This window comes from Echiichthys vipera (genome assembly GCF_963691815.1).
Source record: "Echiichthys vipera genome assembly, chromosome: 10".
Taxonomy (NCBI): domain Eukaryota; kingdom Metazoa; phylum Chordata; class Actinopteri; order Perciformes; family Trachinidae; genus Echiichthys; species Echiichthys vipera.
In genome coordinates, this window is record NC_139835.1 from 19969523 (window position 1) to 19983409 (window position 13887).

General features: G+C 40.2%; 2 protein-coding genes across 2 annotated transcripts; both read left to right on the forward strand.

The window, feature by feature from the left end:
• Positions 1-5624: 5624 nt before the first annotated feature.
• LOC310952436 (protocadherin 8) lies at positions 5625-8981 on the forward strand (the record flags this gene model as incomplete). The annotated part of the gene is made up of 3 exons (XM_083921048.1): positions 5625-8102; positions 8209-8407; positions 8668-8981. Exons 1-3 carry the CDS (start codon positions 5640-5642, stop codon positions 8979-8981), a joined length of 2976 nt encoding a protein of 991 aa, XP_083777174.1. The 5' UTR covers positions 5625-5639.
• Positions 8982-10460: 1479 nt separating this feature from the next.
• LOC310953273 (leukocyte cell-derived chemotaxin 1-like) lies at positions 10461-13719 on the forward strand. The gene is made up of 7 exons (XM_083922237.1): positions 10461-10544; positions 10703-10840; positions 11404-11544; positions 11662-11775; positions 11887-12040; positions 12487-12674; positions 13178-13719. The coding sequence occupies exons 1-7, from the start codon at positions 10473-10475 to the stop codon at positions 13403-13405; spliced, it is 1035 nt and encodes a 344-aa protein (XP_083778363.1). The 5' UTR covers positions 10461-10472; the 3' UTR covers positions 13406-13719.
• Positions 13720-13887: the final 168 nt, after the last annotated feature.

Here is a 13887-nt window from a genome sequence, read left to right on the forward strand (position 1 = left end):
TCTTATCATCAAACTCTTGGCAAAAAAGCAATGAAACACATTTCCCAAAATGTCTTACCATGTCTTTAATAATTCCATGTAAGTAGAGAGAACATTTGATTGAAGTGTAACATAATTAAGTACTCATTTTGCTTAAAAATGCGCTAAGAGCTCTTCTTGGTGTGTCAAAAGGGCCACTTACACTAAAATGTATCTAAAAATACACATTTCAAGGTCAAGTCTAACATGGTACACAAAGAATTTGAGGTAGTGAGAGAGACAGAGAGACAGATAGACAGGCAGACAGACAGGCAGACAGACAGACAGGCAGACAGGCAGACAGACAAACAGACAGACAGACAGACAGACAGACAGACAGGCAGACAGACAGACAGGCAGACAGAGAGCCTAGAATCTCTGAGACAATGAATACTGAGTTCTTTAAGGCAAGTGATCACCCACCAGAGCAATATTCAGTTGAGCTCCACCACAGTATAATTTGCTTCTGATTTCTAATCTTTGTAAAAGAATGCGAGACTAAGTGCCTTTAACAAATGCAGACTATCATGGCATTTCTTCAGGCACATTATGGACCAGAGTGATTAGAGAAGTTAAAATGCAAAGGCATCGCTTGAAACTGAATGCATTTACAATCCCATTAAATATGGAATTGTGTCTGTGGGCCAATAGTAAATTTGAAATATCTTTCCCTGCAACAGTTTTTTTTTTCTCCCTCTCATACATTTTCTGTTTGCCGCTTGCTTCTTTCGCTCTGTTGGTGAATCTGTTTGAGGCTATGAATAATTTGCCAGTAACTTTCATGGAAATAGCTACATTCAACACAATTTTATAACATTAATCATGAAAATGCTATCATGGTTTTCCATCAGCATCATGTAGACGTTTTTTAGGACTGATGATTATGACAATTCCTCTCACCCTGAATAAAAAACAGTTATATAAATTGCTACAAAGATATATAATCAAATATTAATATAAAATGCAGCTAGAATTCTTGAAAACTAGTCTTCTGTTGAAGTGACCTTGGACTCGTGTATTAAAATAAATATTTAAGTATCAACTTCTTATTTTCATTTTAAACTGTAGAGCACTGCTTGTCTGAAAGTCAGACTTGCAAGCAGGTTGAATCTCCGACAGGTCATAATGAGCAGAAAATCCATCACTACAAAACATTCAATGTATTTTATGTTTTCAATCTGAACACAATACAATTAAATGTATGTAAATAAAGCCATAACCAACAGTGGACTTGCACACACCAATGAAAACAACCATCTGCTAAATTACCTTCTGAACTATAAACAACCATTTACTTATCATAAATTCGCATAAACTCCTCCGCACCCCATTTCAAACTAATGCTGCATTGTAGTATAATAATCCATCTATCATTTGACCTGATTTAATGTAATCCAAAGAGAAGTCGCCCACACAGAATCTATGAGCACCTCTGTTCTAGTAAAAATCAGTCTATGTAACATGTGGCTCTAAAGAAGAAAAAAACAGGTGTTTATCAAATGATTTAATGAACCATCCTCGATGGTTTCCACTCATTTGCTGAATTTAAAAAACTACATTATGCTGTTATGAGTTTATGTACGCCTTAGTTATTATTTTTGATGAGGACAATAGATGGCTGTCCTCCATAGAGCTGGGTCTGTCTGACGTTCCTGCCTGTAATAGGGAAGGTTTTCGTTGCCACTGTACTCTACTGAGGAATTGTTGGGTCTATGTAAATCATAAGTTTAGTTTGTAAAGTGTCCTGAGATAACTTTTGTTTTGATTTGGCACTATAAATAAAATTGAATTGAATTGAATAGATAATAGTTTCTACTGCAACATAAACTCCAATGTTAATTGTATTGAAGCATCAGGGGAGTTGAGTTTGTTTTTTGGTTTTGTGTGTGGTTTTTTTGTTTTCTTTAGCAGTGCAACAAGCTTTACATGCAACAATGACTACAGAGTTGATATGACTAACCTGTAAGCAAAACTGGATTTTGCCTACTTGCATATTCCAGCAGATATGGAGCAGCAGCATCCTGCCTTTAGAGTCATGTTTGTGTCCACCTGATGGATGTAAGTGCAATATTCACTCTCCACCGACTCCTGAGAAAACTATCTGGCACTTAAGCTGTTGAATACAATGTAACGCAATTGTATCTGCCTGCTTTGAACAGAGCTCTTCCAGCAGCGTGCCACTGAATCAGGTGTCTCTCAGCTCAAAGACAGAGAACTGCAGGGGAAAGGAAAAGACTGGAGCACAATTGTTAGCCTTTAAGTGTGGAAACACTCTGTCCTCATCAGTCAAACAGAACAAAGACAAGACAAACACATATATAGTCAACCTACAACAGGTGAGCAACACTCATTGGATAATTGGTTGACCAGGATTTCAAATCTATTGGATGGTGAATCCACAAGTGGGAGTTGCCATTGTTCATGTCCAAATGCCACACCCAGTGCACCACAATCACATCAGCGATAAAATAACACAGATCTCACATGAAGTATCAATTCAATCAAAAAAAGAAAAACAAAATACAAAAAGTGCAACCGCATCCATCACATTTAACAGATTTAACAGATTAAAGAAAACATAACAAAAAAGACCTGTCTGTCTACCTGCTGCTGCTTTTAATGAACAAAAATTGCTAAAACACCTCATAATAGCTGATGGATGTGAAGAGTAAGGTCTTCATTTTTGCACATGGTCATTCTAATCTATTGTAAGTATGAAAATACTGCCTATTTTATCAAGTATACTCAAGAAATACACCTGAATGTGCTCCAAATTTAGCCTCTTACTTACAGCACAAGCTAAAGAAAACTTCACACTTTACAGGTGTGATTGGAATCTTTACAAAGAAAATAAATTAATATTAATATAATATTAATACCTTAGATTGATATTACGACACATTGCATGCTTGAACGTGTAGCTAGTGTTATTCAGCATTGGAAGAATTTTCTTTGAGGATAACACAAAAAGCAGTTGACAGTTTCAGTAGAAACCTTGCATGAATGTGCTGTACATTCCTCCCATTTTTAAAGTCCAGCAAATATAATGCTGGCGTATTCCAGCCTTGTAGAATTTTTTCTTATCAACATATCTTAACCTCTGTACATGACTTACACTGTATGCAAACTTGTTTAGGTATATTTGTGTTTGAGCGGATCATTTTGATAAACTACCTTAATCTGATAAAAGGATTATAAATATCAATTAATGTCTGTATCCAGAGAACCACAACACAGACCTGGATTAAAATGGGTTAAGTTCCTATTTAAGAGATTTGGCAAATAAAGAAGTTTGAAGTAAATAGTCAGAGATATACCGTTAGTGGCAGAAGCCCCAGATGAGTTACTTCTATCTCAATGCTGGGTAGCAGAACAATTACAGTATTCTCCAGGTTTCTATGTGTTTTCCAAAGCCTAACAATAACGAAGTGCAAAAAATCACTCTTACAAATCTTAATAGGCTCCACTAGAGGTTGGGTAGAAGATCTAAGCAGAAGAAATGGACATGAGTTTGGTGGAAACAAACAGTGAACATTTATGGATTTATTTTCTATATTACTTGTACTACTTAAATTTACTCTACGATGCCAATTCCCTCTATCACATTTAAAAAAGGGAGAATTTATACAGCAAGGGCTGACCATACACCGGTGCCAAATACAACAGAACGGAAGCATGTGTTGCAATCCATACTGTAGTCCAATGTTCCAGAGAAATGTCGACTCAATTCAGCAGTTAGATTTTAAGGCTGTAGATTATGGCAGTGGTTGTATTTAATTTACAATTAAAGAAGATATATAGAGTTCACTGAATGGAGGGGTGTCCACAAAAGAACTGTATGTGGACACCTGAACAAAGCATGTGAACAGACCAGCATTATCATAACACAAGTGGTTGTTAAAAATGTAATTCCAAAAGCATGGGCATTGGTATCTTGATTTATTACACAGCTCTGCTGAAATACTCAATTACGGCATTCTACGGTCAGTTATTTCTGAATAGCAGAGAGCTGCAGACCCTGGCTATCGTAGACTCTGAGGGGCCATTTTTAAGTTTAAATATTTCCTTTTTAAATCAATATTTTGTGTAAAAAATGTTTTTTCTTTAGTAGACACATATTAAGCAGTATATGGAGCTGATCCTTTTTTCTAATTAAACTCCTTCAGGGTTATGCCTTCTCAGCAACAAGAGCATTAGTGCGGTTTGCCACTGATGTTGGGTGAAAAGACCTGGCTAGCACTGTCCAATTTAAACCAAAGGTGTTGGATGTGGCTGAGATCAAAGCTCTGAACAGGCAAGTCAAGATTTTCCACTCCAAAGTTTGAAGACAATTTTCTTTATGGGTTTTTGCTTTGTGCACAGGGGCATTGTCATGCTGAAACAGGAAATCCCTGCAAGAAAGTTGGAAGCACAGTATTGTCTTAACTATAATTTTATGCTGTAGCATAAAGATTTCCCAGCTGCAACTAAAGGACTTAGCCCCGAACAGCCCCAAACCAAAAGTTCATTACAGTACTTTATGATTACGGGGCTGTCCAAATACTTTTGGCTATAGTTCCTGTTTAATTGTGCATGAAAACGTGCAAAAGTAAATGGCTCATCATTATAGTGTTTTGAATGTAATGTGATTTGAATTCATAACAGTTGGGTGTTATGTTTTAAGAGTGTGTGTGTGTGTGTGTGGGGGGGGGGGGGGGTAGACAAAACCCAGGAGATAAAGAGGCATCAGAGTCAGATGTATGTTTCTCGTAAACTAGGAGAAAGCTGTAATGAATGATTGGTAAGAGAATACAAGCTCTTGCTCTCATGTTTTTTCAGTAAGACTCTGGGGAACTATCCCTTCATCCATGTGCTGTGTTTATATACAGATTACAACGTGAGATGGTAAAAGCCTGATCATCTTTTTTAGTAAATAACAAAATCTATATTGCCATATAAAGTGATCAGTCTTGCCTCACTTCTCCCTCAGATGTGCTGTGGATGCTTTGAATAATCAAGCTGGGTTTGTGTTGTTGTTGATGTTGTTGTTGTTTTTCCAAATAAGCTGTGCACTGAACAAAACCTTTCTCAGCTTACCAAAAAGACAATTGCGCTGGCCATGTGAGTGCACACACACACACACACACACACACACACACACACACACACACACCTACTGGCGCGCAAGCACGCTCAAGAGACAATAAACTAAACATCAAAAGAGGAAGGAATAGGCTTTAGCTAAATAAAACCATCACTCTGTAATGGCTGTAAAAAGACGATAAACAGAGCAGGGACTATCTTCAAGCCATGGCATATCTCTCTGCCCTTTTCTTCTATTTTGCAACTTCCTTCAGTGCACACTCAAAACAGGCTTAGAGCTTCTTCTTTTTTATAAGGGGGTATTTTTAATTCTAAAGCGAGGGATTGGTCACACTTCGTCTCATTAGCATGAGGAGCTGTATAAACCCCTCCGCTGCAGAATTTTGAGCTATATTGAAGGCGAGGCAACAAGCGTATCTGACTGGGTGCGCGCAAAGGAGCGAGTAACTTTCACTTGCAGCACAGTTCAGTTCATAAAAGCGGGAGCTGCATGGAGAGCTCACTCCAGAGGTGAACTGCTCTCATCTGTTCAGCACACAATGAGGCTGCTTACCGAGGGGAAGATTACTACGAAGATGATACGGGGCAAACGTATAACTTATTGGCACCGTTGGATTTTTCTATTTTCAATCCATCAGTTTTTATTTGCCTCACTGGCTCAGTCCGAGGGAAATACTATTCGATACCAGACCAATGAGGAGGACGCACCAGGTACAGTCATCGGAAACCTTGCCAAGGACATGTCCTTGACTCTGTCTCATTCCTCCAAGACCAATTTCAGGATGATGAAACAATTCAATGATTCATTCATCAGGGTGAGAGAAAGCGACGGGGAACTCGTTGTCGGGGAACGAATCGACAGGGAGAGAATCTGCAGACACACTTTACATTGTCTTATCACTTTTGACGTGGTGAATTTCTCCAAAGAGCGCTATAGATTGATTCACGTTGAGGTGGAGATAAAGGACACCAATGATAACTCTCCGGAGTTTCCAAACAAGGAATCTATAGTGGAGATCTCAGAGAACGCAGCAGTGGGGTCCCGCATCCCTTTAGACCCGGCTGCGGACGCTGACGTCGGGTCAAACTACATCCAAAGCTATCAAATTTCTGTCAACAGTCATTTTACTATTGATGTGCTCTTGAGAGCGGATGGGGTTAAATATGCGGAATTGGTGCTAATGAAAGAGCTAGACAGGGAGAGTCAGTCATCATACACCGTGGAGCTGGTCGCCACAGACGGAGGGAACCCTCACAGATTGGGGTCAACAAAGATAACCATTAGAGTGACTGACTTTAATGACAATAGTCCAGTTTTTGACCAGAATAGTTTCTCAGTCAATTTGCCAGAGGACGCACCGGTTGGCGCAGTTATACTGGACTTAAATGCAGTTGATGCTGATGAGGGTTTAAACGGTGAGGTCGTCTACGGGTTCGGAAAACAGGTTTCTCATGAGATCCGAGGACTTTTCCAAGTGGATAATAAATCAGGCCGTCTGACGCTCAGGAGCCCTGTGGATTTTGAGGACAAAAGCACCTATGAGCTAGACGTCCAAGCGACAGATCTGGGACCCAACCCGACCCCCTCCGTGTGTAAAATCATAATTCATGTCACAGATGTTAATGACAATGCCCCAGAAATTAGCATCACCCCGATGACCTCCATCACGACAGGCACTGCATATATTAGCGAGGCGGCAGACAAGGACAGTCTGGTGGCGCTGATCAGCACCTTGGACAGAGACTCGGGTGTGAACAGCCAGGTTCACTGCACACTATACGGCCACGACCATTTCAAACTACGACAGGCTTACGAGGACAGCTACATGATAGTTACAGCAGCAGTCCTAGACAGGGAGAGGATTAGTGAGTATAACTTGACAGTCATGGCTGAGGATTTTGGGTCACCTCCGCTGAGAAAGATCACTCAGTACACCATTAGACTCAGCGACGAGAACGACAACGCCCCTCACTTTACTAAAGCTGTCTATGAAGTTTCAGTGGTGGAAAACAACGCACCGGGGGCTTATATCACCACAGCTGAGGCCAGGGATGCAGATCTGGGCAATAATGGCAAAATCACTTACAGACTGGTGGATGGTGTTATTATGGGGTCTCCAGTAAACACCTTTGTGTCTCTTAATTCAGTGTCTGGCTCTATCTATGCGCTGAGAAGTTTTAATTATGAAGTGATGAAACTGCTAGACATACACATCCAAGCAAGTGACGGGGGGTCACCACAGCTGCAGAGCACAGCTGTCATCAGACTAAAAATAGTTGATCAGAATGACAACCAACCTTCTATCATAGAGCCGCCCCTTTACAAAGGATCTGCTGAGGTTTTTCTGCCCAAAGATGCGCCTGCAGGTTACGTGGTAACCCAGATTAAGGCCACAGATGCTGATGAAGGCATAAATGCACAACTGTCCTATAAAATCACTGAGGGGGGACACCTGGGTTTCTCCATCAACAAAGACACAGGGAAGGTGCACGTGAGCGGACAGCTGACGTATGATCTCACAGACAATGTCAAAGTCACAGTGTCGGTCAGTGACAATGGATCCCCAGCACTTACCTCCACAGCCATTATATACTTCAGCTTCACAGAAGGAACTCTACCCAGTATGCCTTCTTTGGCTCAAAATGGCAGCGAGGAGCTCTTTGAATGGGACATGTCCATAGCCATAATCATTGTCTTGGCAGGGAGCTGCTCTCTCCTCCTGCTGGCTATCATTCTCATCACAACCATTTGCAGCCGTCGGAAAAAAGAGACAAGGGAGAGGGGGTATGATGAGAAAGAGGACAGACCAAATGTGGAAAAAGTGGAAAGTGGTCATGTTGATTCATTGATTGCCAACCACAAAGGAAAAGTGTTTGATGCCCATCCATTTCCAGAGAAACCTCCACTGGCCAGCAACACAACAGAGACAGGCTGTGAGGATGGCAGGCAGACAGCAGGCATCTTTGAGTCAAACAGCAGGGTGATGGAGGGCAAATTGAAGGTGAGTCAGTCTTTTTCAGAGATATTCAAAGTTTCTTTTGCACAGACTTTGTCGTCTTTTGAATCTTGTCTCAACATTTTTGTGCCATGTGTCTGTATCTTCACAGGGTTACTCCACACTACCTGGATATGGGAAAGAAACCGTCAGACCAATAACAATATGGAAGGGTAATTCATTCACAACGATCTCAGCGAGAGATCCCCATATCAGTGGCAAGGACAGTGGAAAAGGGGACAGTGACTTCAATGACAGCGATTCAGACATAAGTGGAGATGTGCATAAAAAAGAGTCGCCGCCAACAAATAGTGAGTACCACAAAAATATTTTGAGAAATAATAATAAGATAGAAACTCAGGGAAATGAGTCAAACAAAAGACATTCAGAGACAGTCATGCATTCCTTTTTGTCTAAGCCATGTACCATAAAGATTACATTTTCTAATACACTGGACACATTATTGATCTTACCTGGGCTCACTGGGGTCTTTCAACACCAAACACCCTCAACCAGGCAAGCCAGCAAATGTATCCGTATTTCACACTGACAGCTCTGCTGTTTCCCACAGGTCTCTGGGCATGCACAAGCGAGTGCAAAGTGTTGGGACATTCGGACCGATGCTGGAGCCCTTCAGCTACAAGGCCCAACACGAGCATGGCCTCCGGACCGCATCTCTCAACTTTCAACAAGACTGCTTCACTTCCCCGGAACACCGGAAGGGAAAACTACTATCCAACTCTCATACCCAAAACCAATGGTCTGCAAAGTGTGTATGAAAAAGTCCAACACCAGGAATTTGATTATATTCTCGTTGGGCCACAGACACCGGCCAGAATACAGGAAACAGATGAGATGTCCATTCCAGAGTACACAAATGCTTAACGTTCAAAAAGTCATCAGGGGGGATATTGTCTTTATACTGTACAGTACTTTTATCTTACTTGACTCTATGTTGGATTGTTGCAGTGTTTTGTAGTATGTTGTATGTCTTCTGGCTCATATAAGACTGTTCAATGTGTCATGTGTAATATGCAAGATTTTGTACATTAATAATATATTTTTCATAATGATTCAATGTAAAGAAGAAGAATTTTATTATGGATTTTCAAAAGCATGTGTTACTATTTAAGGGGCATGACCTATGGAGGCTGTGGAAAACAATCAATATGAAAAACAATCAATATGAAAGATTACCATGTTTGTGGTAGGTTTTGTCACATTGTTGCACAAATAAACAGATAAAAGTGAAATTGTGTTGCTCCTTAACCACAGTTTAAAAAATTAGCCATCTGGGTTTACAGGATTCAAATGTAATCTTACAGAAAGAGTACAACCTGTTATCCTGAGGATATATTGAGAAATGCATGCAGAATAACCTCAGTTAGTCAACTGAATGCATTTACTTTGCCTGAAAGGCATATAAGCTGCGATAAATAAAATGTGGTCCTTCAACGATCACAGTTAAAAGGATAGCAAGCATAAGCCAATGTCATATTCTTTTCATATACATAATGCTGTTATCAGGCTTCCTAAATTTGCATACAAATACTGCATTTCTGATCAAATGCTCTTACAATTACACATTTCTTTTCCAAGGTCAAAGAATCCCTTCACCTTTTCTGATTGCCTCCCAGCTCTCCAATTATCCAAAAATGAGGTTCAATCTGTTTCCAAGCAACAGCAGCACTACACATTTGAATCTATTTTCTTACTATGTTTCTTCTTTTTATGATAACGACAGAGTAGCCTTGACACAAAACTACCTTTCTCCTATTGTAAAATCAGAAAGTTAACAATTAAGCAAAGGCTATGCCTGTGTGCCCATCATTGTGTAAGTCAGTACTGTCGTGTAGCATATTGTAGGAAAATAAAGACCTAAGGAGATTTGCTTCTGCATGCACGTTTGACTACAGGGAGTGCAATCTGTTCATTCAACACCTGTAACCAAAGAAACACTGGACGTAATATGAAGTATTCATATAAAGTTGTGTCATAATTGACATCCAACTATAATAGATGGGATATTAAATGAAAGGAGTACAGCATATGCAAGAGCCTGTTTGTCTTTTCCTCCTTACACCGATTACTAAACAACCTTTCTACCACCCATTATATCACTGCCCGCAACACATGACACCAGCCAAGCTGACCTCATAACTACTTTAAAAGCCTTCTTGTAGTTGGGTACCACACGGTGGCCACCTTGCTTTAGGTGAAATAGATCTACAGCTAACATTCAGATGAAGGATTTGGCTCAAAGAATTTATATCAAGTGTGCGTCATTCACACTCAAATGCCACAAAGCTTCCTAGTGGATAACTCGATTCTCCAAAGAAAAGCAACAGTATTAGTGGAGGAATTATAGAGGACTTCATGAGAGAGACTATGGAAAAAATCCAAAACACCACTCATGGATCTGGTTGTTTTGAACACTGCCCGCCTCCGGTAAGACAGGCTTAATAAGTTCTTGATTGGAAATATGATTGAAGTCCATGATATGTATATAGAGCCATAGACTGCAAACTCTTTTCCAGGTTTCCAGGAATGGTATTATTTATTTAGTATGCATCATTTCTTACTTGCATCTTCTGAACTTTGAAAAGAAACAACCCAACACACCAACCTCTGCTGCGGTCAGTCACCTCTTGAGATTCGGAGCCGTGGCTCTTATTGTTGGTGCGGTTTTGATGCTGTGTGCATCCATGGCTGCTGTCTACCTGTGGAAAGTCAGCGATAAAAATGTAAGTATCGACTGAGGATTATGCTAAAGTTATTACAGTGCCACTTCAATAACAGATATCTCAAGTGAATGCAAGGATGCCTTAGGATGTAGATCCTTTGATAATAAAAACATTTTATTATAAGCATTATTGTACAATAGTTATTTATGTTAATGATAGATACCTTTATAATAATGATATTCATCATCACAATTCAGAATGTGAAACTGCATCTTTAATTCAATTACAATCCATACAAATGACATAAATTGTTCCTGTTAAATGCTCCCTCTTATATAAAAAAAAGCGTAATGTTTATGTCTCCTATTGAGCTCACCTGTTGGGTAAACTTCCCATCAAGGTCTGCAACAGCATCTCCTGTGGTGCTTTGTTCAATTCTCAGTGTGCTTAAAATACACTGGATTTCTGTAAGAGAAGCAACACCAGTAATGATTGTGCAGGGGGATTGCATGAAAAATACAAAGCTTGTTTTTCTGTATCTCATTTCTGTTGTGTTTGCCAGTGTGTGATTTACATAACTTGACTAATCAGTCTTTTTAACGTTCCACCTTGAATGCTGCCAGGTTTATAATGTCCATTACAGCATGAACATCAATGGGGAGGTGAGGCAGGGCTCCGTGGAAATCGATTCAGACAACAACCTGGAGAGATTTAAAACTGGCAGTGGGGCTGAGGAGGCTGTGGAGATTCATGACTTTGAAATTGTGAGTGAGTTTGTCCTTGTTCTCTCTTCCTGAGGTAGTTCGCTTGAGACTTTCTGTGTGCTTAGCAAAGTAGCGAAGCTGTGAGTGTAAACATGGCATCTCTGTGATTTGGTGCAGGGAATAACCGGAATCCGCTTCTTTGGAGGAGAGAAGTGTTATATAAAATCCCAAATCAAAGCCAACCTTCCACACATGGGAGCTCACAACAAAGAGTCACTGATGTTTGACCTGGTATATACACACACACTACTTGATACAGAGTGTTGCCGATTGGAAAAGGAAATTGCTCTGTGCTGATTTATTTTTTCTAATTCAAGAATATTGTCCTTTCCTTGTCACCAGACAGATGAAGTCATTCCAGTGAGGTTCGATGAGGAGTTCCTCATATGGGTTTCTGCGGAGCAACCCCTGAAGGATACCAGCTTTCTGAGCAACAAAATTCTGGGTCTTTGCAGGGAACTTCCCATTTACTGGCTCCAACCTATCTATCATAAAGGTTGCCTTCTTCTCTTTTTTCTAGATATTATGTATTGATTCAGTCCATTCCACCGAGTTTATAAAACTGGACTGCTATCACAGAGCATGGTCTATTGCATTTGAATTATTGTACATCCTTTCATAGTTTATTCAAATCTGAGTTGTGATTGCCCTGCTTATCTGCTGACACACTTGTAAAATGCACAGCCTTGTCTGAGAAGTTGGTGAAACACTTGAACATCTTGAACATACTCTACATTTAGAGTACACCAAAAAAAGGCTCCCGTCTTGTATTAAAAAAGAATGATCTTGAAATATGCACGACTGCTTGAAATCACTGCTGCTAGATTAATTATTCAGGACAACTGAGACAGACCCAGCTATGTAGGATTGAGCTCCGAGGACATGTGCGGCGTCTTGTGGATGTTGACCCAATACTCTTGTCTCTCATGGCTGCTGTAACAGATGGGGAGAGGAGAAAGAGAGACACACAGCGAGCCAAACGGCAGTTTAACATGGAAGAGTTGGAGGCAGCTGCTGAGGAGAGGAAGCCGGTGAATCACGCAGAAGATGACACCTCCAGAGTCCTGGAAGAAGGGGAGGGGGCACAGTCTGCTGTGGGGTCAGCATACAATCCCGAAAACCCCTATCATGTGAGTAGCAACTTCATCAACAACTCTGTTTATGATAAACAAGGCTCCAGAGCTGGTGAATTTTTGATTAATTATCAAGAGACATATACTGAGCCCTGAAGCAACCCTTAAAGTAACATTGAAGTTTCTCTGTTTTGTAAACACTTTTCCAGAGGACTTCAGAACACCAATGCGTATAAAATACCAGCCTCATTAAAAAAGTAAATGGCATTGAATTTTTCTAACCTCTGCCACCTGATAAACTGCTGCTGCTGTTGAGTAGGTGTCATATTAGTGGTCATGATTGCAGGTCACCAGGATAACAGCTGCAATTCCAAGTTAATGAACTTGTGAACTGAGGAGAAAATTCCCATCGGTTATAAAACTTCATGTTGTCTGAGATGTTTGTTTGGGGGGATGAGAAGTTTCTGAAACATTTGAATTGCAAATGAGTATAGATTTTTTTTTTTTTTAATTAAATAAAAAGCTTGGTCTTCCAAATTAACATTGCTTCAAAACTTCAGCGCAGCGGAGGGGCCGGAGAGGAAGGAGCCATGACCTTTGACACCATGTTAGACCACCAGGGGATCTGCTGCTCAGAATGCCAGCGCAGCTACACTCACTGTCAGAGAATATGTGAGCCGCTGCGTGGCTACTGGCCCTGGCCTTACAACTACAGAGGATGTCAAGTAGCTTGTCGTGTCATTATGCCCTGTCGCTGGTGGGTAGCACGCATTTTAGGTGTTGTGTAAGAAAACATATCGAACATATAATCTTTTAAGACCCCAAATGTCTCTAAACTTTGAGCTTTGTTGCAGTTATGCATGCAGATATTTATTTTCTGAGTTTGACTGTAAATACTAGAAAGCCATTCCTGTTAGCATGAAATGCAGATCATGATGTATAATTATTATCTACACTAAAATACCTAAACTATGGATATGTAATTTTCCACCAGACAATTTTATAAGTAAACAGGTGCTTTCTATAGACTGCTTCTTTCCATACAGTAATACTGAAATACATAAATGCCATATGCCTATTTGCGGCAACCGACTGTCAAATGATCACATTCATTTTTGCCTCATGTGATACCAAAGCTTAATGTGCTGTACTATGTTTAATGGAAGGTATGGGACTGCATCCAAAGGCTCAGCAGATCATGTACCTTTTCTGACTGAGTAGGCTTCAATAAATTCTAATTACAGTATATGCTGGCTTTGATGTAGATGTT

Coding starts and splice junctions, on each gene's coding strand:
- LOC310953273 (XM_083922237.1), top strand. CDS start 10,473: ATGAGAGAGACTATGGAAAAAATCCAAAACACCACTCATGGATCTGGT. Junction 10,545..10,702: donor TTGAACACTGCCCGCCTCCG/GTAAGACAGGCT, acceptor AACTTTGAAAAG/AAACAACCCAACACACCAAC. Junction 11,776..11,886: donor AGTCACTGATGTTTGACCTG/GTATATACACAC, acceptor CCTTGTCACCAG/ACAGATGAAGTCATTCCAGT.